This window comes from Anneissia japonica, unplaced genomic scaffold (assembly GCF_011630105.1).
Source record: "Anneissia japonica isolate Jap-2015-1 unplaced genomic scaffold, ASM1163010v1 scaffold287598_len761594_cov195, whole genome shotgun sequence".
NCBI classification, from domain to species: domain Eukaryota; kingdom Metazoa; phylum Echinodermata; class Crinoidea; order Comatulida; family Comatulidae; genus Anneissia; species Anneissia japonica.
The window spans coordinates 599,808-620,452 of NW_022705477.1; the positions used below are offsets into that span (position 1 = coordinate 599,808).

A 20,645-nucleotide genomic window follows, 5' to 3' on the forward strand; every position below is an offset into this window, starting at 1 on the left:
GTAAAATATATTCATATTTTGCTTAGCTAATAAAAAGAATTTAGAAAATGTTGATAATCTGGACAGAGCTTCACTGTTTTTGAAGTTTTATGTTAATATTTCATCATATTCTTAAAAGTTATTTCAGACTATGAAATATATTTGATATTTATATATTTAATTATTTTTTAGGTGAAACTTAATAATTTAACCCACCCTCTGATGTAAAGCGCATAGAGGTATTTTACATTATATAAGTTGACAATTATTATTATTATTATTATTATTATTATTATTATTATTACTTAGAGTGTGTTTTAAACTTTAAGATTTAACATAAGTAATATTGATATTTTGTCAGGAAATCAACAGAAAACCAAAATAACTCTAGGACACCAATAACTCCCATACAAATACCGTAAATCCTAGAATTGAAGCACTGGGCTTCTTTTTTTTTGACGAACTTTGGATGGGCTTCTTTTTGAGCCTAATTTTGCAAATTAAAGAGAGGTGCTTTTTTTCGAAATGAATGCTGTAAATGTTGTGAATTTGTACTATAAATAATGCCACTGTAACATCAATCTGTATCATGGAGTGTATTTTAATTGGCATTAAATTACCAAAACTACTGTATAAACCAACCTTGTTTTCAATTTATTTAGTTTTTTGAAATTCATGTACAGTGTATGTACTATCTCAAAAAAATTATAAGCTGTCTTGAAAAGAAGCCAATGGGCTTCTTTTTTTAGGCAAATTAAAGAAGGGGCTTCAGTTCAAGATGGGCTACATCTCGAGATCAAGCCCACTGGGCTTCAATTCGAGGTTTTACAGTATCGTTATTATTCTAACGTTTGTATAACTGTCGTTATGTACCATGTGATCGAGAAGTTACATGTCATAAATTATATTTAAATTTATTTTAGACAAAGAACTCCCAGAGGTTATATACTGCCCTGCCGATATAACCATTGAGACGTGGTACCGGTCTCCTTATGTTAATGTAACATGGACGTCACCAAATATCACAGACAATGTTGGTATTTTAGAAATTGTATCGAACTACCATTCAGGGGATGTGTTCCACCTCGGAGTGACAACAGTTGTCTACAATGCAACAGACACAGCTTTGAACTTTAACCATTGCCATTTTACTATAACTGTTATAGGTAAAAATGTAATTTTTGCTTATTGATATAGACATAAATATTAATAATTTTGTTAAAATATCACTTTTCTAACATCTTTTAAAATTTGTGACGATCATACCTAGGACAAAATTGTCAAAACTCTGGAATCAGTATATTTTTCACAATAATTCATCATCATTATCAGTCAACATTAATAAACTGATGAATTCATTCCTGATGATGACATAATTAATGTCGATATATTGAATCCCAACACGATGGCGTGCATTTCAATACTTGGAGTATGTATTCCACTTCATTATCTGAGATTAATCAGTGGAACTTTCGATTAATAAACTGCGTTCATTATTTTCTTAACCATGACACAGATGTTGAGAAACCCTACTTTGAAAATTGTTCCTTGGACATTGCGGTACCAAACGTTCCCGGATCAGCATATTCTAATGTAACTTGGACAATACCGACAGCCTACGATAACTCTCGAATCCCTCCTCATGTTACCTCGGACGCCGATCCCGGTGATGTATTTCCATTGTACGATACCATTGTAACATATACTGCAGTTGATGAAAGTAACAATGTCGAGTTGTGTCGGTTCAAAGTCACTGTATATGGTAGGTAATTTGTTATATTATTATATTGATTGATATGCGAGAGGTTGCAGGTTCAAATCCCACCAGTGACACTCTTTTGTCATACAACTGAAAAAGAAACTTTTCATTGACTGTACATTGTTTTTTAAAAGTTTTATTGCGAACATTCAGTTGAAGGATGAACAAAGTTTTACTTTGACTTTGAAGGGCTATAATACGTGGCAGAGTCGTTTAAAATACGAATTTAACCTCAACACGATTAATATTCAGAAGGTATCTGGAGTTGAATTTGCATCTATATCATATAGGTCACTGTAGTCTTAGTTAGCGGTCGAGGTTGCAGATTTTGTATGTTTACAATAATAATGAATAACAGCATCCAACAACAACACCTATTATGTTTAATGCAGATGTGGATTTCCCGTATTTTACTAATTTTACCGATGATGTTCAAGTATTCATCGACTCAATTCATTCAAACGTAACCGTTGATTGGGACCCACCATATCCGGCCGACAATTCGGGAGTATTACCTTTGCTTGAATCAACTCATCAACCTGGAGATACATTCCAAATAGGCGTTACTATGGTAACATATACAGCTACTGACGAAACTGGAAACACGATGACACACACATTTACAGTCACGATACGAGTTGCCTTTACAGATCTACGGACAATTGTAAATATTTCATTTGATATCGAAAAATAAATATCTCTATATTGTAAAACATGATAAAGTAAATTAATATATTGAATTGTTCATTTGAAAGTATATAATAATACCGAGGAGTCGTAGTGATACTTGCTGGGGAGAAACATTTTCTAAGCCAGATACTGCACGTAGTGCCATTTTTTGGGCATCTAGAGGTGACATAACCTTATTTCTATTTAACTTAGCCCCAACAAGGGTGGGGCAGATGCGGCTGTGGTTCCTAAAGATGGACCAGATATAAATGAAATGCCGGCGCCACCCCTGAGTAATACTATCAATAATAAAATTTATTGTAATTATAACAAAAATAGTCTTTACTAAAGAAACATATTCTAATTCACTAGTTATTCAACGGAACAGACGATGTGGACATTTTACAAGTATCAGCCATTGCTGTTAACAGAGGAAAAGGCCGCGATCTTACTGACAACGAAATCGACGATTTAGAAGTAATGTTGCTATCAATGTCATCAGCGTCGGAAGATATAGGGAATAGGGAGCCAAAGGTTATGACAGAGGTGTGTATTTGACAGTGGTACTTGAAAAGAAACCAAAGGTGTAGAATTTCCTACAAATTTACAAGATAAAATCGCCTCAGTATGAACACAACTATTTATAAAGACAGAAGAGAAAAAATATATAAAATAAAAATTAATGAACTCTACATCAATGTCCATGGTTTTGTACAAACAGACCTACAGATGTACAAAAAAACTAAGTTAAAAATCATAATCTAACTTATTCTAATTCTTTGTTTAAGGAATTAATTAATGTGACAACTACAGTTATCGATCGCAAAAAGGTAAGAATCGGTTTTCTTTCCAAAAATATAGACTAGAATAAATTATATGTATATTAGGGGCGTTGGCTAACTCAAATCACATACAATTAGGACTCCTCAAGGTCTATACACACTTTCAATTTTTATTTGACAAATTTGTGTGGACTGTCCATATTTAGGCTTGATGTCAAGGTCCAAAACGACAGCGTAAAGCCACATTTACACTAGACACGATTACGACACGATACACATGCGCGCAGTGTTGAAAAATGCAAACTACGTGATGATATGTCGTTGTCGTGTCGTAATCGTGTCTAGTGTAAATGGGACTTAAAGCCGGGTACTTACTACGTGCGACGGCAACGCGTCGACGAACGCACACGACGGCGCGGAACTAATGGATCCCTTTTTAAATGAGGATTCGTTCAGACTGCCACTGACAGCCAGCAGACGGCATTACGTTGTCTATCGCCCGCCGGAAGCAGAGGTGGATTCGCCGTCCGACGGTCGTACGACGCAGTGAGTGTCTGGCCTAAACGTACGTAAACCACATGTGTCTGTGGGACATGGGTGTAATCCAGGTGAGTGGTCAGGTGTTCAAGCTTGTTTGACACTCATTGCTACCTGCATTTTGGCACAGCACCCAATCTAGTTTGGAAAGAATTAAAACAAAATTGTAACTATTTTAATGTACAGAATATGGCTCAGCAGATTGATATAGTTTTAGCATCCGAGATTCTTTTAAAGAAAATCGTTACAAGACAGACAAACACAACGGTGAAAAAATCCTCTGAAAGAGTTGGTATGTGGTATTGTACACATTTTTATCATTTATTTATTATTGTTATTATAATTGTCGTTATTAAAATAATAATACTATTATTATAATTGTCGTTATTAAAATAATAATACTATTATTCTTTTATTAAGAACATGACACATTTCTTTCATTTCTATTTTCTAAACAGCATCTAACATCGAACTTGTAGAAAATGCAGTTTGGTCTTTCCATTTTGAAACTAAGGAAAAGTTGTTGGACTCATAGATGTGTATAAGAGACAGATAATACGTGGCAGAGTCGTTTACATCTAGATGTGTATAAGAGACAGATATATATATATATATTTCGTTTGATGTAGAAAGTGCATCGATTATCGTAACATATTATGACAAAGTACTCTTTGAAGAAAGTGAAGGGGAAGAGAAATCGGATGTAACATTCCAAGCAGAAGCGTAAGTAATAAGTAAACCAAATTTATATTAATCATTGTTTGACGTCATAGTTGACTAATGCTTGTATGGACGAGTTTGTTGGACTTCACTCTACTTTGCTTAACGTATGCTTAACGTTTGATCTCATGCATAAGCTAATTTTTGTGGGTTATTTTTTTTTTTTTTTGTAAAGTGAAAAAGTTTTGGCTGTACCGTATGAACTAGCAAGTGGGCTTATCTCATGCACTGTTGCTACAAATACTTCTAAACACTCGGTGTCTATTGACTTTTCGATGGAAGTAACAACGGTAAGTCGATCTCGACGCTTAAAGTAAATTTAAAGTAGCAAGTAAAACGTTTACTTTTATTTAAATAAAAACAAGCGATAATATAGCGGTAATTAATCGCTATATTAAATGTATAGTTAATTTTATGATATTAAATCTAGTACAAGGACGATGACCATTAAACAGCAAAGGTTTGTAAACAGCAAACCTTAAAGTCTGGCCGAGATGTTTTTGTCGATAAAATGTGCATAGTGAAAACCTACTCAATATTAACATATTAGTATTTCGGTTTGATTCTTTAGGCCCTACTACAGACTGCTAACGAAGACGATACTCTTTATTATAAGCAACATGCGGTGTGTGGGTTCTGGGACGAGGATGACAGGTATTCACACATTATTGCCGATTCTAAAAGTATTTATTACTATTTACTACTGTTGTCGCCGCTATTGCCGCCGCTGCTCACTAGCATAATTACTGCGTCTACTACGATGATAATGAGGATGACGATAATACCAAGAACGATAACAACACCAATAATAATGATCAATAAAAAATATCAATAATAGAAACAACATTTATGGTATATCTTCGGTGAATATGGCCGTTAATTATTTTTCAGAGAATGGGCTACATTGGGATGTGAACGCTCTGACATTACTGATTATTTGTCACCAATCTACTGTCGCTGTGCACATACGACCACATTCGGCATCTTTCTACCAGCAGAGAAGTACAGCGTACGTGTAATGTGTTAAAGCGTTGTTAAATATTGAATATTATCCATGTGACATCTTAAAGTAAGAAGTGTGTCACCTCAATTAATTATAAACTATTAAAGTGGGAATTTAGAAGAATGTATGCATATTCTGCACTGCTATTTGGCGTTCTTTCCAAAACGCTTCCTGTTAGGCTTATTGTAAAAACTCAAGGACTCAAGAAGCAATAATTGTTTGCGTCACTTTGTTTACTTTTACAGAATTTCGATTACAAACTTCTTGCAGAACGTATTGGAATTTACTTCATTTGTCTAATTTCAATAATTTCTCTAGTATATGTCATGAGAGCTATACATTTAATTTGGTAAGGACAGTTCCTTTTGACTATGAATATTCTATATGGACCACATTGCATTAATTATGCATACAATATACCGATTTTATTCGTTATTACTCCTAATTGTTGCTTAGTATAAATGCTAAATATGAAACAAATTATTAACATTATCAAAATGATTAATTTATCCAAAGGGGATTGTTCAAAGGACCGCTGACTATATTTATCCATTCGAACTTGTTGGTTGGATCACTGCTTTTGACGTTAGTGTTTATTGTCAGTTCAGAGACAATGGATTTTGACGTAAGTACAGCCTGGTTTCCATAAAATCGCTATATTGTCGTGTTTTCACTTATATTTTTACTTCGCCTCTTAGCAAAAAGCATCGTCCAAAGTTAAGATTATAAGTTTTTTTTTCTTTTCAGATTTTGTGTACTACATTCGGTGTACTGGTACATTTTTTCTATATGTCTCTTCTAACTTGGTTGATTGTTGAATGCATATACCTGTACATGTTGAAGACTAAAATTCGCATAGAAGGCAGCAGCATATCTAAAAAACCAGGCTACTTTATTTGTGGATGGGGAGGCGCTGCATCTATTGCTGCTTTATTTTTTGGTATTCATTATGGGTATAGCGGTCAGAGTGGGTAAGCTCAAATACAGAACATAATCCTTCAACAAATAGGCTTAATTTATATACGACCACCACTACTGCCACTAACAATTACTACTGCTATAGGTCTACCAACTACTACAATTTTACTAATACTACAACGACGACGACGACGACGACGACGACGACGACGACGACGACGATGATCATGACCACGGTCGCCACTACCACAACTACGTAGTGGTAGCCACTTTAAAAATACATTTAAAGAATTAAAATAATATTTGGCAAAGGGAACTAAACCTTTCCTACGGAATAATATTTTATGTCATTTTTTTGTGAATAATTTTTTAAATCACATATCATTTTAGATGCTGGTTAAGGTTCGAGACTGGAAGTCTAGTAGCATTCATATTTCCAGCTATGGCCCTAATTCTGGTTAGTATTTACTGATTTTAAATTTAATTATTCTTTCACATCGAGTCCAGCATCCATGAGAACCTGGCATTCAGAAGTCAGGAGCCCTGAGATTGGAAGGGTTTAATCTTAAGCTTGGTTTCCATAAAAATTGCTACACGTTGGTCAATTGAGCCAGGGAGCGTTCCAGATTGCGTCGAGAACAGCGCCTGCACAGTGCAACGATTGCAGTGAAAACGGTATAGCGACTGTGTAACGATTCTATGGAAACCAGGATTCGATAACCAAGCTACAACTTCACTCCACAAGCATTTTATGTATTCGTTTTTCCATTTATTTTTATAGTATTATAAAAAAATGATTTAGGTACATAAAACATGCACCAATGATTGTCAATACTGATTATAACGCTGTCTTACTTAGGTGACAATCCATTTCACAGGACAAACATACACACGACACAATGCTTTACACAAACTCAATAAGGTTTAGAATGGAGTGAAGTTGTTTTAATCGTGAGAAAAAAAAATCCTGCAATACTGACAGGAATTGAACCCATGACCCTGGGATTGGAAAGAAAGTATTTTAACCACCACCCAAGCTACTCAACTCCACTCTCCATTTATTCATCCACCCATTTATAAATCATTCATTCATGAATGTATCCGTTACTCGAATAAACTGGGCTTGTAATTACTTATACTATAGGCCTACTTTTTTTACTTACTTATACTTACTTGCCATTCATATCTTCATTGAATAGTTCTACGTAGAAGCCCTCTAAATACAAATGACACTATTTTATCCCATAATGTGGTGTGATGAGTATAAAATGTAAAACAATTAATTTAATTTTTATAAAGAAAATTATTAGTACCGTCCAAATATTCTATTTGAAAAAGTATCAAGATATTCTATATTTAGTATTCATTCCTTTTCAGATTCGGATTGTATTAATAGTTTTTATGTTAACGAAAGAAATAAAAGGAAAGAAACGACAAGAATATATTACAGCTCAAATAAGGTAAATACTACATATGCCCGCATAAGATGTAAATGAAAAATACTTCTTTTTTATGTCTTTATTGATAAACTATGATTCTTTCGAATTTTTTACACGTTTTTCCAGCAGACCGTAATATTCTGATTTTATTTGTTTATGCCTAGACGCTGTATTGGATGCAGTTGTTTTCTGACTCCTTTATTTATCCTTACTTGGGTTTTTGCGTTAATGGTGGATGAGCAGTATATATTCTGGTTGATGTTTTATATTCTCTTTTCGTTGAATGGCGTATTTGTCGCCCTCTATTGTTACTGTTCATTTGAGGTAATTAATTTTTTTTTGCCTTGATTTTATTTACTTAAATAATAATGATAAAACTCTATATAAAATTCCACATGAAATTATTTAGATTTTAAAATTGATGAATGTCATGGTGCGTGTGTTCAAGATTAACTTTGAATTTGACGGTTATTTGTTTGTTCTAATGGGTGTGTCTAATAAGTTGCTTATCGAATGTGGTGTTCCTCATGGAACAGTGTTTGGAGTAATTTTGTTTTTAATTTATTTAAATGATTTTCAAAATTCATCAGATTGTTTGCGGACGACAGCAATTTATTAAATATTTTCCCGGGAATATGATTCATTTCCAAAAAGCAACTGATTGGTGCAACGCAAATAAGTTCTGATAAAACCAATTATATAATTTTCAATCAAAAAACTAAGTTGCCACTACATCGGGTTACATAAATATTAACACAACTTTAATTTCTGAATGCAATTCCGTCTCTTTTGCTAGCGTTAAGCTTGATCAATTTCTTATTTTTAGATAACATATTTATGAATTGAATAAGATTAAAAAGAGAGGTGAAATTGTGTTTAAGTTAAGGCACTGTGTCCACGGGGAGACCTCAGTTGTTTTTCTTTATAACTCCTTTATCAAAACATATTTGTTTAAGGTATGGGACAGTGCAATGTTATTTGAAACCATTATTATGTATTCAAAAAATATGTGCCAGATGCATCACTTTTCCTATTTTTAGATCTCATTCTGCACCTTTATTTTACTTTAAATTTTGAATATATTTAAGCCCCATAAACTAATTGTTTTGAACATTATCTCCGATTGATTTAACTATATTTTGAGAATACTGGACATAATAAGATTTAATTGTAAATCCAGAAGTCGAACTAATCTAGGCCTATTTAGAATTATTTTCCTGTGAAAAATTATGGAATTCGTTACCTATCGAGTTAAGAGAGGTCGATAAATATCTTTTTTTCAAAACATTTTTGTTATTCGAGTATTGAGAAAAAATCCTTGTTTTTTTAAAAAATATTTTATTATTAAGTAATTATTGAATTGTGTTTGGGTGGGATGAATTCATGTAGTTAAGAAATGGGGCTAAGCTTGATAACAAAAATCTATTTCTTGCCATGTTTTATCATGTATGCTTGCAATAAAGATAAGGTAAATTAACAGAACATGTTTTCTGTTAGATGAGTGAAATTCGGCGTCACGATCGGTCATTGTCTTCGCAATCACTGACTCGCTCGTCAACATCTGTTGACAAAATGGTAAGTAGGCATGTACACAACTACACGTTTGTTTTTAAAAACACGCAATGGGTTTTGTATTCGCAATTATGTGTTCAGTGAAAAAACTTTATTGGGCTATGATGACGTCAGAAAAAAAAATAAACAAGCCTATATCGAAACATTTTTGGCAATATAGTTAAGTGTTAATAGTTTATGATTACGATTTTGTTTTTGTTAATCATATTTGTATTTTTAAATATTACTTTTTATTGTATTCCGTGGAGTTCTAGGCTATTACGACTCTCTGTCGTCCAGTTCTTCTCCAAGCATTTATATGATCTTGTAATATTTTGCAAACATTTATGATCTTTATTTTTGTTCTTTTGCCAGGATGACCCGATAGTATTGGCTTTAGGTAAGTAACACAATGTTTATATATTTTAATAAATATTTTATATTGACCTAAATACATTTACACAATGATTAATATCAGGGAACAGTGAAATTTCACTGTTCCCTGATTAATATATTGTTATTTTGATAAGTGATGTGATATATTTTAAGGCATTTATGGACTACCCAAATTGAATTTCATAATTCATATTATATTTGATAGCATTATTTGGATGATATGTTATGTCCACAGACACTGAAAGTTGCGTACAGGTGGCAGGAGAGCAGCCAGGGTCTAAAACTGACTTAGTTATGGGTAAGATGATAATCATATTTATTCGATTAGAATATATTATTTCAATATTATAAAAGGTTTGATAATCAGTATTATTATTATTATTATTATCAAAATTCTTATCATTATCATTATTGCTACTGTTATTATTCCAATAATAAATAGCCCTAAAGCAGTAGTTTATCACAACATTTTGTTGTGGTTAAGAATAACTATATTTTGATAATTGTATTTTATAACATTTTACTGACGATAGATATTAACAGTTGTGTGGAAGCTGGTGAGGTTCAGTCAAATGCAGAGGAAGGTAAGATTCAACCAGAATTAAGTAAAAAATTAATAAAGAGGATAAAGGTGCATTATCAATTACTTATTCGTAACATAGCCTACATTTATTTTTGTTTAATTCATCTTATCTTAATTTAATTTGATCAGCATGTGCCAGGATACACTAAATATATCAATAATAAAAGAAATGTAGTCACTGTTAAACTTACAGTAAAATAAAAAAAAATTCAAACCTAAAATTTAAAACTTTATGTCCTGTACAAAAGTAGTGATAACAATAGTAAAAATGATAAGTTTATAAAAAGAACACGGCCTATGGCCAATAACGATCAGGGGATCTGTTAATTTTGTTTACACGAACTGATGAATTTTTGAAATATATCAACTGTTAATTCAAGAAATGTTCGTGCACAATTGTGTGGAATTTTTTCTCAAGAAAATAAGCCTATTGATATGATAAACGATTTTTAGTTACATTGTCTCTTTTTGGAACATGGTCTTGCCTACGCATAGGAACTTTCAATGAAAAAAAAAACCATCCATTTCCATTGACGAATGAACTATTTATCTTATCAATATACAGAAAACCAGAATGAATCTGATGAATCAGAGGTTTCATCAGATACGGAGTCAGAACCATCTAGTGACGATGGCAGCGAGACGTCTGATGAAGGTTCACAACATTCTGCAGAGTCAGATAAAGAAGGTTCCAACGATAAAGAAAAAGAGGATTCCGATAATGAAAAGAGTGAAAAAGAAGAAAGCGATGCTTATGATAGCGATGACGCTTGCTTTGGTAAATAATAAGCTGTTAACTTGGAACAAGGGTTAAGAACTTTGCGGAGCTCATGGTAGTAAGGATGCTCAGCCAACAATAGGATTATGGTTTTAAATCCAGCAACAATCTGGATTTGCTTGTGACTAATGGTATAACATCTACTGTATACTATTGCATTCAATCAGTCTTGCAAGGAAATGGCCAGTGGATTCTTATATATGATAGTGCACTTGATAGCGCAACAATGTGCACATACATAATGTATTTAAATTGTAGTTACAGGTTGCACAATATGTACATGTATATAATAATTTATGTTCGTTTAAATACTGAAGTTAGTGTTTATATTAGGCTAATTATATTTTATGACAAGATGAGACAAAATAATGATATGAAGGTCATTATTGCTAAAGGTTTTTCACAGTTACTTCATCATGCTTAGAAATGAGAAAATCCTTTTTGTAATAGTGTAACTATGAACAAGGACAGAACATGATGTAAAAAAAAAACAATATCTCATAACATTTCTCCGAGTGTATTTTATAATTTTTAATAATTATACTTCGTATAGAATCTAAGTAACCTTAAGTACAAAAGGGAATGTTTTATTTAATGTTGAGTTCTTTTATCAATTGGTAAAGCCAGGAGACTAGGGATGATAATTGGTAGAGAAACTCAATTAAAAATAAGCACAAAATCGGCCATGCAAGGCCCCTTAATGAAAAGAACGTGTAAAAATATGCTTTTAAAATGTCACAAATTCTGTGTCTTTGAACCATTGCTTTATACGCCACTGAAATGTACACTTTACCAGTACCTTTTATCTACTCTTCTTAAAAGATGATGCATTAATAATAGGTAGCCCATTATTATTATTAAATTTCATATTGCATTGTTTACACATATTTTAGTCAATATATTTTTACCTTAGTTTAGATCCTCACCATTATAGACCTTTATTAGACCATAATAAAGCTTTATTAGATCATAATAGACCTTTTCACAGAGACAAACTAACAACTGACCAATCAGAATAGGGCAGAAATATGCGCTTTTCCAACAACAAACGTGTTGCCCCACAAACACACACATTTACGTACGTTTACGCTGTCGGTTTTAATTAGCTCAACCCGCCCACGATAAACTAATGTTACATTATCTCACTATATTAATTGGATTAACACATTATCAAGGATAAGTACTGAGAGTTTAACACTGGTGTCCTTAGATTCAATTATAGGTAAACGGATTAGTTGCCTTTTTTATGAGGTTTTAATTGTTCTTTACCGCCGAAAGTGCGGTATTCTAACGTTAGTTTAAGGAGGGCTGGTCGGCCTAATGTTTGGTATCCTAGGGATATCCAATTGGCTTTAAACCTTAGTATTTTGTTTTATATTACTCTCTGTATTTCAAAAACAATGTTCATATGATACAAAGCCTATAAATGAAAGTGAAAATGTAAAAATAACCAGCTCTAATGTAACAATTACATTAGAGGTCACGAATAATACTGTAACAACAATTCATGAGAAATCATTATCATCACCACCACCGATGGCCTCACTCATGGCCTTCTACAAGGTAAAAGCTTCTCCAAGATTACACTAAACAAGATCCAAATTCTGTCATACAGTAGGCCTACTGGTTTACTTACATATAAAATAATATATTTAATATATATTACTGTATTATATTATTTAATATGTTATTATAACATATTCATTAGCATATTAGCACGCTCCATACAATTTATATAAAGTTTTACATTCTGATTACTGTAGTGTTGTCTAAATAAAACAGGTTGAAATTATTTTCGTCCAAGTTATTGTAATGCAAATAAAAAGCATCCAACACTCTTGAAGTGAAACTATTACTCTTGAAGTGTGACACTTTACCTCGCTCTTGATTTACCCTTCTCACTCCACTACCTACTGTATATTTGTCACCTTTATCTCACTTATGTAATAAAACTTTACTTTTTAAGTAAAATTCTTGCTTAATATTGCAGTGAAACTTTCACTTATCTAACTCTCGCTCTTCAAGTATTACTTTACTATACCACTCTTCTCAAAGTGACACTTTAACAAGTAACACTCACTCTAAAGGTAATAATTTTACTTTTTCTCATGAAATCACACTCTCACTCTCAATCTTATGAGTCTATGTGATTGTTGCATGTTAAGTTGATCACTCTCTGCGGCGTGCCAGGCTGTACGACCGTCAGCCGACAAATCAAACTCTGGTCCCTGTGAGTGGTAGATAACGTGACACTGTGTGCAGATTGTCGGTAGCTTTCTGAACAGATAGTCGTCAAAATTGATCCGTTGCGCGCACTTTGTGGCGTACTTCATGGAATCACGACGGCCAACGACCATCATATTAACTTTTGTGAACACACTGCACTGAAGTAGCCAATCACATGACAGATACCTTGAGATATATTTCCCATGAAATATATCGATGTGCAAGAATCAATATTTTATACATCTGAAATCTTATACATGAAAAACTGTGCGAATATAATTTTGTACACTTTGCTCAATATTAATGCAATTATGTTGGTCTGTGTTTTCATAATGTAGGTTTTTCAATCTAGTGGGATAAATTTTTTCCTTGTCTGAAAAATAAATAATTATATATGAATATTTATTTTCTGCTTCAACAAAATTTGAACAAACTCCCAATTCCCCCAAAAATTTAATGTTTGAATAAAATATAACAATAAGTGCTCCGTACCTTGCATTGACCAAGAGGATTAGGTTTTGAACAGCAGTCAACGTGGATACATCATTTTGTGCAGTTATCAGATGGCGATCAACAACAATATGTACACAGTTTGGCAAAGTTGCTTAAAAATTTAAAAAGATAATGTGATTAGGCTTACATGTACATAGAGCCATTCAGTACATACTATCACTTTTTATCCTATTACTAGCAAAGATAGATCAGGAATGTTAAAAAAAAAAAAATCAAAGGAAATAAGAGAAGCCATATCAATAAGATGTAATGGGAACACCTAGTGGACAGGGATGAAGAAAACTACGAGCTGTGTCCAACATAAAATGACATCAGCCCCCACAGCAGCAGCGGCTCCATAAATTTGTCAGAAGGGGGTCCAGTTGTCCGAGGGGTAGGGGTGTCAGAAACTAGGGGCTGACTGGAGCTCCTGGTAGGGTTCATACAGATAAATGATGTGTACAGCTGCCCAGGAAATTTACACATTTTCTTATCATTTACTGCTGATAAGAAACTAAATGCTTCAGGCTCTTAATAGCCTGGTTCACGTCAAACTTATTTCTAGATATTGATCCACTTATCTAGACATCATTCTTGTTTTTCTTTCATTTTTACTGTAATAATAGCTATTAATTCAGAGCCAATGAACTACCACCAACGCACCTGTCGTTAAAATGTGTGCACATGTTTACGATGATGAAATAAAAAAATGTGTTGGGGTCAGTAACTTATTGACACTGTGAAACTAGATTATCGCAAAGTGCATGTAAACAATAGTTCAGAGACCTAAAAACTAGAAGAACACGACAGAAAGGTCTATAAAATATACAGATGTTTTAATAAAAATTAAAACAATATTTTGTTAATTGGGAGAATGCTAGCGATTACAATACTTTGGTTTTTATCGAAGGTAAATTTAGCTAGGGCCTAGTCTACTCCTACGAACTACTGCGGTAGACCACGCTGCTGCATGGTCAGTTGGTTCGTACTTTACTACTACTAGACCTGGTCGCGGTCAGCCTATATCAATGGCAGAGAAAGGCTAGGCTAGGTAGTGGAAACTGACACCTTATCTAGTTTACAAATTTTTCAGTTTACGAACACCCCTTGGTACTAGTGTACGTAAAATAGACGTCTTATAAACAAGCATTTCCACTGTGCGGATTTTCAGTCTGGTTTAACCACAATTCCTGTTCAGTGACATCGATGGCCTCAAAGCTTGCAGGCTGCTTTATCTGGCTCTAACTTGCCATCAAAAGCAAATAGGGAAAATCGTATCATATTTCCAGATTTAGATAGTCGGGTTAACTTTGACATGAACCAGGCTAACAAGTAGTTAATCTCTAATTCCAAGGCCAGTGTAGAACCAAAACACTGATTTTGTAAAAGTAGTTCCAGTTCCAAAACATGCTGTGTGGAGCCTGTTACACACCAATGCATGCTACAGCTTAAGATAGCAACAGTTACATACTGCATCTTTTCATAATATGGTAATAATTTGTATTTAATGTAAAGGTGCAGTTAAATCACTAAATGAAATACAAAAAAAAAAAAACACCAAAACTTACCACTAAAAGTAGCGTCATTATCTTTGATAAAGTCTTCAAGAATAATTGGAATTTCACCAAAACCTGATGACTGGGCAAGTTCATACACAGATGGCTAAGAGAATATAATGGAAGAAAATGAAAGAATATATAAAAATATGGATTAATATTATTAAAATTTTGCAAATTTGTTTTTGTTATACACTGAAATAAATTCATCTGGTTTCTTGCATATATATACACTGTTAAATCATTTCTGGCTAGTTAAACAAAAGAAAATTTGTATGTATTTATTTTTGTTGTTGATGCCACTGCTGTTGTTTTCATTTTCACTATCATAATATTTATCATTATTACTCGTACCATTACAGTTATTATTAATATTTTATAATCTGAAAGTGATTATGTACTACTGTAAATTTGGGTTATTAATACTCACGCCTGTCATTGAATAGTTGGAGAAGCCCCATTTGTACTTATCTTTGACACAGCACAGTGCAGCTACACCTGATCCAATGGCACAAATAGGCTCTGAAAAACAAATAAGCAATTACAATGGTTGCATATCATACACTATGTGAAAATTATTTTTGAAGGTTAGATTAATGCAAAAAATTCCTCTCTTTCCGCAGACATGCATTGTAGTTCTAAGTGTAAAAACACTAGCCTAAAATGCATTGCAGTGCGCAATATGGTGATAGAATTGGCCTTCTGCATGTGAACCAAAAAAGGTAAAGCAAGCCATGTAACAACGAAAAATTAGTGCACGGTTGGAGATAGGAAACTAACATTGGGAGTTGCAGGGATGACATCACGATTGACTTACAATATATTATATTATATTATATCTGTTATGCTCAGCGTCTCAATGGTTGTGAACTAGATAAAGAAAGTTTTATAAAACAAATGTTTACTAAAAATTATATTATAATAAAAATAGATTTGACAAAATGTAACAATAAGTAGTACTACTTTTAACAACACCACCAAGAACAAAGCAGCATCAAGAACCTCCTTTGGGAAGGATGCTAGTTTAAACCAACGCTATATTGAAACAATTTTTTATCATTAATGTCACATGAAATTCAAACACAAGAGGCACTTATATATCAAACTTACTTTGTTCGTGAATAAAATGTTGGATAATATTGGCAAGTTCAGAGTTGGATGACAAATCATGTAATGCTCCAGGTGCGTCGGGGAAAAGAAGGGCTGAATACCGACTAGCTGCAAAAAAGGAGAGCTCCATGATAAATACAAGCAAATTTTTAAAACTAATAAAAAAAAACTACATTAAACTACCTACAAAACATGTTGTTGATACTGTTAAACTTTTTGCTACTCTAGAAAGCTTTTCAACATTTTAACCTTTTCCAGTCATATGGTGTCGCGATGATTTAAAAGATATCAAATTTTAAATTTTGTCTTTGCACTTTTAGTAGAAATAGTACAGCCTCAGGCAATGGTAATGGGACAAACTGGAAAGAGTTAGAATAGAAGATATTTATGTAAGTTACATACTTATTTATTTGTTTATTCATTCACTCATTTATTTATTGTTCATTTCAAAAACACTAAACAACCACAATAAACTATAATTTGAAACTTCAAAGAGGAAATATCACAAACCAGTCTGGACAGAACTAAAGAATGGAAAACATACACTAAACCTAGAGCATATAAGTATATCAGTTACTGTCTCTAATAAATGATATCTGAACTTACTCCAAATAGTTTAAAAGATTTCAAAAAAGATGAGTGATTATGCTGTTGATGATGATAATAATAAATACATAAAATATAGTTATGATAAATAAAATTTGAAAGACGACAAAATACAGTGATTAAATTTACTGTAATGTAGATATGCAAATTACCTTCAATAGTTTCCAGTCTGACTGGTGTAGCAAAAGGCTTTGTACGAAATTCATTTAACCATTTTCTACTGTTATCATCTTGTTTAATGAAATCAATAGCTTTCGCCTGTTCAAAGAAATAATACAAAAAAGATAACATTAAAAACTGACAAAAGTGATAACAATAACCATATTAAAAATAATAATTAATATATAATAATAATAATCAATAGTAATAATAATAATCAAAATAATAATGCGGATTTAGAAAAAAAATTCGAAACAAATGTGTTCACTATATCCATTATTCTTATGACAATTTTTTTTTAAATATATTTTTTGGACAAAGAGTTAATTCTTACCACTGGTGCTGCTAACTGAACATTGAAGGCTGAGTGAGTCAGTGTAAAGGAATGTATAAAAGACTGTGCAAGAACACCTAAAAGATTAAAAATAATGGACATGTTAGTAGGCCCACTGGTAGAGAAATAAAGTGCCTAGGCCTGAAATTGAATACAATATCAGGAATTATTACCTAGACCTAGACTATTATCGGTGGTAGTATGGATGCTCAGCTAACAACATGATTATGGTTTTAAATCCAGCAACAATTATGGAATTCATTACCTATTAAGTGCCATCTGAAAGCCCCTGAATGATGGCAGGGCAACATCCCCAACAGGCAACACAAGACTCAAGGACAGAGGAATACCGTGCCCATTGTAGGGTTCATGGGCACAATGAACCTGAAGTCATCACATTTTTGGTAATCAACTACATTTTTAGACGTTGTTTGAAATTGTCTTTCTACACATGTATTTAAATGTATAAATTGACTCGATGCTACAGTACAACATAATAGGGGGGCCTACTGTAGTATGTGTGGTAATGTTTTTTAATTATAAAAAAATGGACAAAAAAAATATTATTTCCAAATTTAAGCATGAGAGTGCCATTTCCGGTGCCATAATTTATAACCAAGCTTTTCCTTTACTACAGTTTATACCTAGGCATGCATTTTTCGGTTCCAGCCAAGAACTGACATCTCCCTCTAGGCCTAGGCTAGTTGGACTGAATCTGGACCACCTGACTGATTACGCCGCCGCTCTAGGCCTAGCCTAGCCCATGCAGTTGCAGATTGCAAAAATCTGCTGCGAAGTCGAATTTTATATTAATTCAGTGTATCCAATCCTGATTCCTACACTATAAATACACTTTCATACCATCTGAATGTGAACTAACGATGATTAAACAACTTCCCTTGCTGGACCCAGCCATATCCTTTTCTTTCTACAACTTCTTCTATGCACCAAAACAACAACACGCCCCCTACCATCTTTGAGTGTCAGCTGTTTGAATGTGCAACCAGCCATGCGTGAAAGAAGCCAGTCAAGCATGCAAGAAAACGAAGAGAAGAAAATTGATGTGAAATTGACTAATGTTTAGGACGGTTGCTTATCGCTTACGAGTGCTCCGTCGACATCTGAGTACTGTATCAAGATCAATACAACTTCGAGCTATGTCTTCAAATGATAAACCAACTGCTGGCATTATAAGTAAGTACTACAACTGTTTGACCCAACCTAGGTCAGCCTAGAGGCCTAATGAGACCACCACCACCCGGGGCGCCGGTCCCGGCCTTTCCTAACTAAACCCGGCGCATAGATAAATAGGGCCTAGGCCCAGCCTATCTATGATACTACTACTAGGCCCTAGGCCTTATCTAGGTCGGTATGAGCTTCTCAATCTCAGACAAGGTCAGACTGCTCAACGTCTAGAAAGAAGGCCTGCCCTAGGCCAGCTTTAGCTAGAAAATAAGCTGCTTAAATTGTTTAATTGAAATTATTGTTAGGGCAATAGAAAAAATTGTTAGATTATCACTCCGCCCGCATCAAAAATTTGAGAAATGTTGATGCAGGAATAAATTTTTTTTTTTTTTTACCACATCATTTATTTCAACAGTTTAAAAAACAATACAATTTTGTGACTGGAAATACATTTTCTTTAAAAAAACAATAAAATTAAACCAGCTTTTATACAATTTTTACAATATTCTTGCCAATTAAAAACAATATTTTATTGTTCCGATTAAAAAAAAAAAAAAATCGCCCGACCTCATCACTTTAAAAAAGAGTGATTTAATAATTTTTTCTACAGTATGTGCCCTTAGTTAATCGATTTTAACAATTAATCATTGTTAAAAATTACAGCTATGATTTAGAAAAATATTTATTTATATTTATGGACTAATACTTGATATTATGTTTTTTTTTTTTTTTTTACTTTTATTATAGTTATTGGTGATGAGATTTTAAAAGGACACGTCCAAGACACCAACTCACATTATTTATGTAATGAGCTTTTTCAAATGGGAATCAAAGTTGAAAAGGTAAAAAGTAAGATCCATACTGCATGTGATTGTATGATTCATGATCTCCTGAAATTTATGTTTTTGTGTGTAAATTACATAATTTGGATAATTGTTTTATTTTCTCATACACAGATAACAGTAGTTGGTGATGACTTGCATTCAGTTGCAAATGAAATTGCAAGCTTTTCATCCCAATATACGCACGTACTTACCTCTGGTGGAATAGGGCCAACTCATGATGACATCACTTTCAAAAGTTAGCAAATTTATTATTTTGCTAGTCGTATAATTTTACTGTATATAGGGGATTTGACTCTAACAAGGCTAAAGCCATCTCCATATTAGATTAATTTTGGTCAAACTAACCTGTCCGGTTTGACCAAAAAAACAATCCAATGCCAACTACCTGCATAACATTCTCCTTGGTTGTGTGGTAGCACACACTTTCTCGCCCTGATAAAAAAAAATGGATTTTTAGCAACCACAATGCTAAAAATATCGATCTAAAAATATTGATAATGAGGTAAAATAATTAAAGTTTGCCAAAATCAGTAGACATTTAAAATTGGATGGATACAAACGTTGGATAAAAATGGTTGGAAATTGTGCTGTTGTTGCAAGGTTTCAGCATGATGTGACCAGAGGTTTGTTTGAATAAGTTTGTACTATTTATACTGTACTCATTCATTGGAAATGAATCTATGTCTTTCTTTTAGGTGTTGCCATGGCATTTGATGAAAGCCTAGAGCTGAATGATGAGCTGGTGGCACTTTGCAAACAATTCTTTGGAGCTGAACACAGTCTGGATTCTCCGCAGATGAAAATGGCTTTTGTATGACTGATTATAAATATACTGCACTTTAAATGATATAAAATTCATTTCCTTCTTTAATTCTTGTCTTAAGTTACCAGAGAAAACCAATAATTAGACCATTAATCAAGCAGTGGCTGAAAAGTTTATAAATATTACATTTGATTTCATTCTTCGCAAGAGTGAATGTCTTGCCACAAGGGAATGAAATTATGGTTTATGAACTAA

The 20,645-nt window shown here is 33.2% G+C and overlaps 5 protein-coding genes across 5 annotated transcripts in view; 4 read left to right on the forward strand and 1 right to left on the reverse strand.

Moving 5' to 3' along the window:
• Positions 1-175, forward strand: part of LOC117105579 (hyalin-like) — a 13,052-nt gene extending 12,877 nt beyond the window's left edge. The window contains exon 10 of the mRNA XM_033246759.1: positions 172-175. Coding sequence (XP_033102650.1) covers positions 172-175 — 4 coding nt within the window. The remainder of the gene's footprint in view (positions 1-171) is intronic.
• Positions 176-568: 393 nt separating this feature from the next.
• Positions 569-4,268, forward strand: LOC117105580 (hyalin-like). Its single transcript, XM_033246760.1, has 8 exons — positions 569-575; positions 903-1,145; positions 1,496-1,741; positions 2,131-2,402; positions 2,780-2,953; positions 3,196-3,237; positions 3,913-4,018; positions 4,185-4,268. The coding sequence occupies exons 1-8, from the start codon at positions 569-571 to the stop codon at positions 4,259-4,261; spliced, it is 1,167 nt and encodes a 388-aa protein (XP_033102651.1). The 3' UTR covers positions 4,262-4,268.
• A 77-nt stretch (positions 4,269-4,345) lies between these two features.
• LOC117105541 (adhesion G protein-coupled receptor L4-like) lies at positions 4,346-12,576 on the forward strand. Its single transcript, XM_033246706.1, has 15 exons — positions 4,346-4,449; positions 4,622-4,736; positions 5,018-5,100; positions 5,338-5,455; positions 5,695-5,798; positions 5,966-6,074; positions 6,197-6,420; positions 6,758-6,824; positions 7,745-7,827; positions 7,971-8,130; positions 9,304-9,381; positions 9,733-9,757; positions 9,989-10,051; positions 10,287-10,337; positions 10,902-12,576. Exons 2-15 carry the CDS (start codon positions 4,722-4,724, stop codon positions 11,120-11,122), a joined length of 1,401 nt encoding a protein of 466 aa, XP_033102597.1. The 5' UTR covers positions 4,346-4,449; positions 4,622-4,721; the 3' UTR covers positions 11,123-12,576.
• On the reverse strand, positions 11,625-18,594 carry LOC117105542 (glutamine amidotransferase-like class 1 domain-containing protein 1). Its single transcript, XM_033246707.1, has 8 exons — positions 18,459-18,594; positions 17,598-17,674; positions 17,257-17,362; positions 16,499-16,606; positions 15,819-15,910; positions 15,401-15,494; positions 13,833-13,944; positions 11,625-13,713 (listed from the first exon to the last, which is right to left on the reverse strand). Exons 1-8 carry the CDS (start codon positions 18,511-18,513, stop codon positions 13,689-13,691), a joined length of 669 nt encoding a protein of 222 aa, XP_033102598.1. The 5' UTR covers positions 18,514-18,594; the 3' UTR covers positions 11,625-13,688.
• A 30-nt stretch (positions 18,595-18,624) lies between these two features.
• On the forward strand, positions 18,625-20,444 carry LOC117105581 (FAD synthase-like). The gene is made up of 4 exons (XM_033246761.1): positions 18,625-18,791; positions 19,530-19,624; positions 19,739-19,862; positions 20,323-20,444. Exons 1-4 carry the CDS (start codon positions 18,674-18,676, stop codon positions 20,442-20,444), a joined length of 459 nt encoding a protein of 152 aa, XP_033102652.1. The 5' UTR covers positions 18,625-18,673.
• Positions 20,445-20,645: the final 201 nt, after the last annotated feature.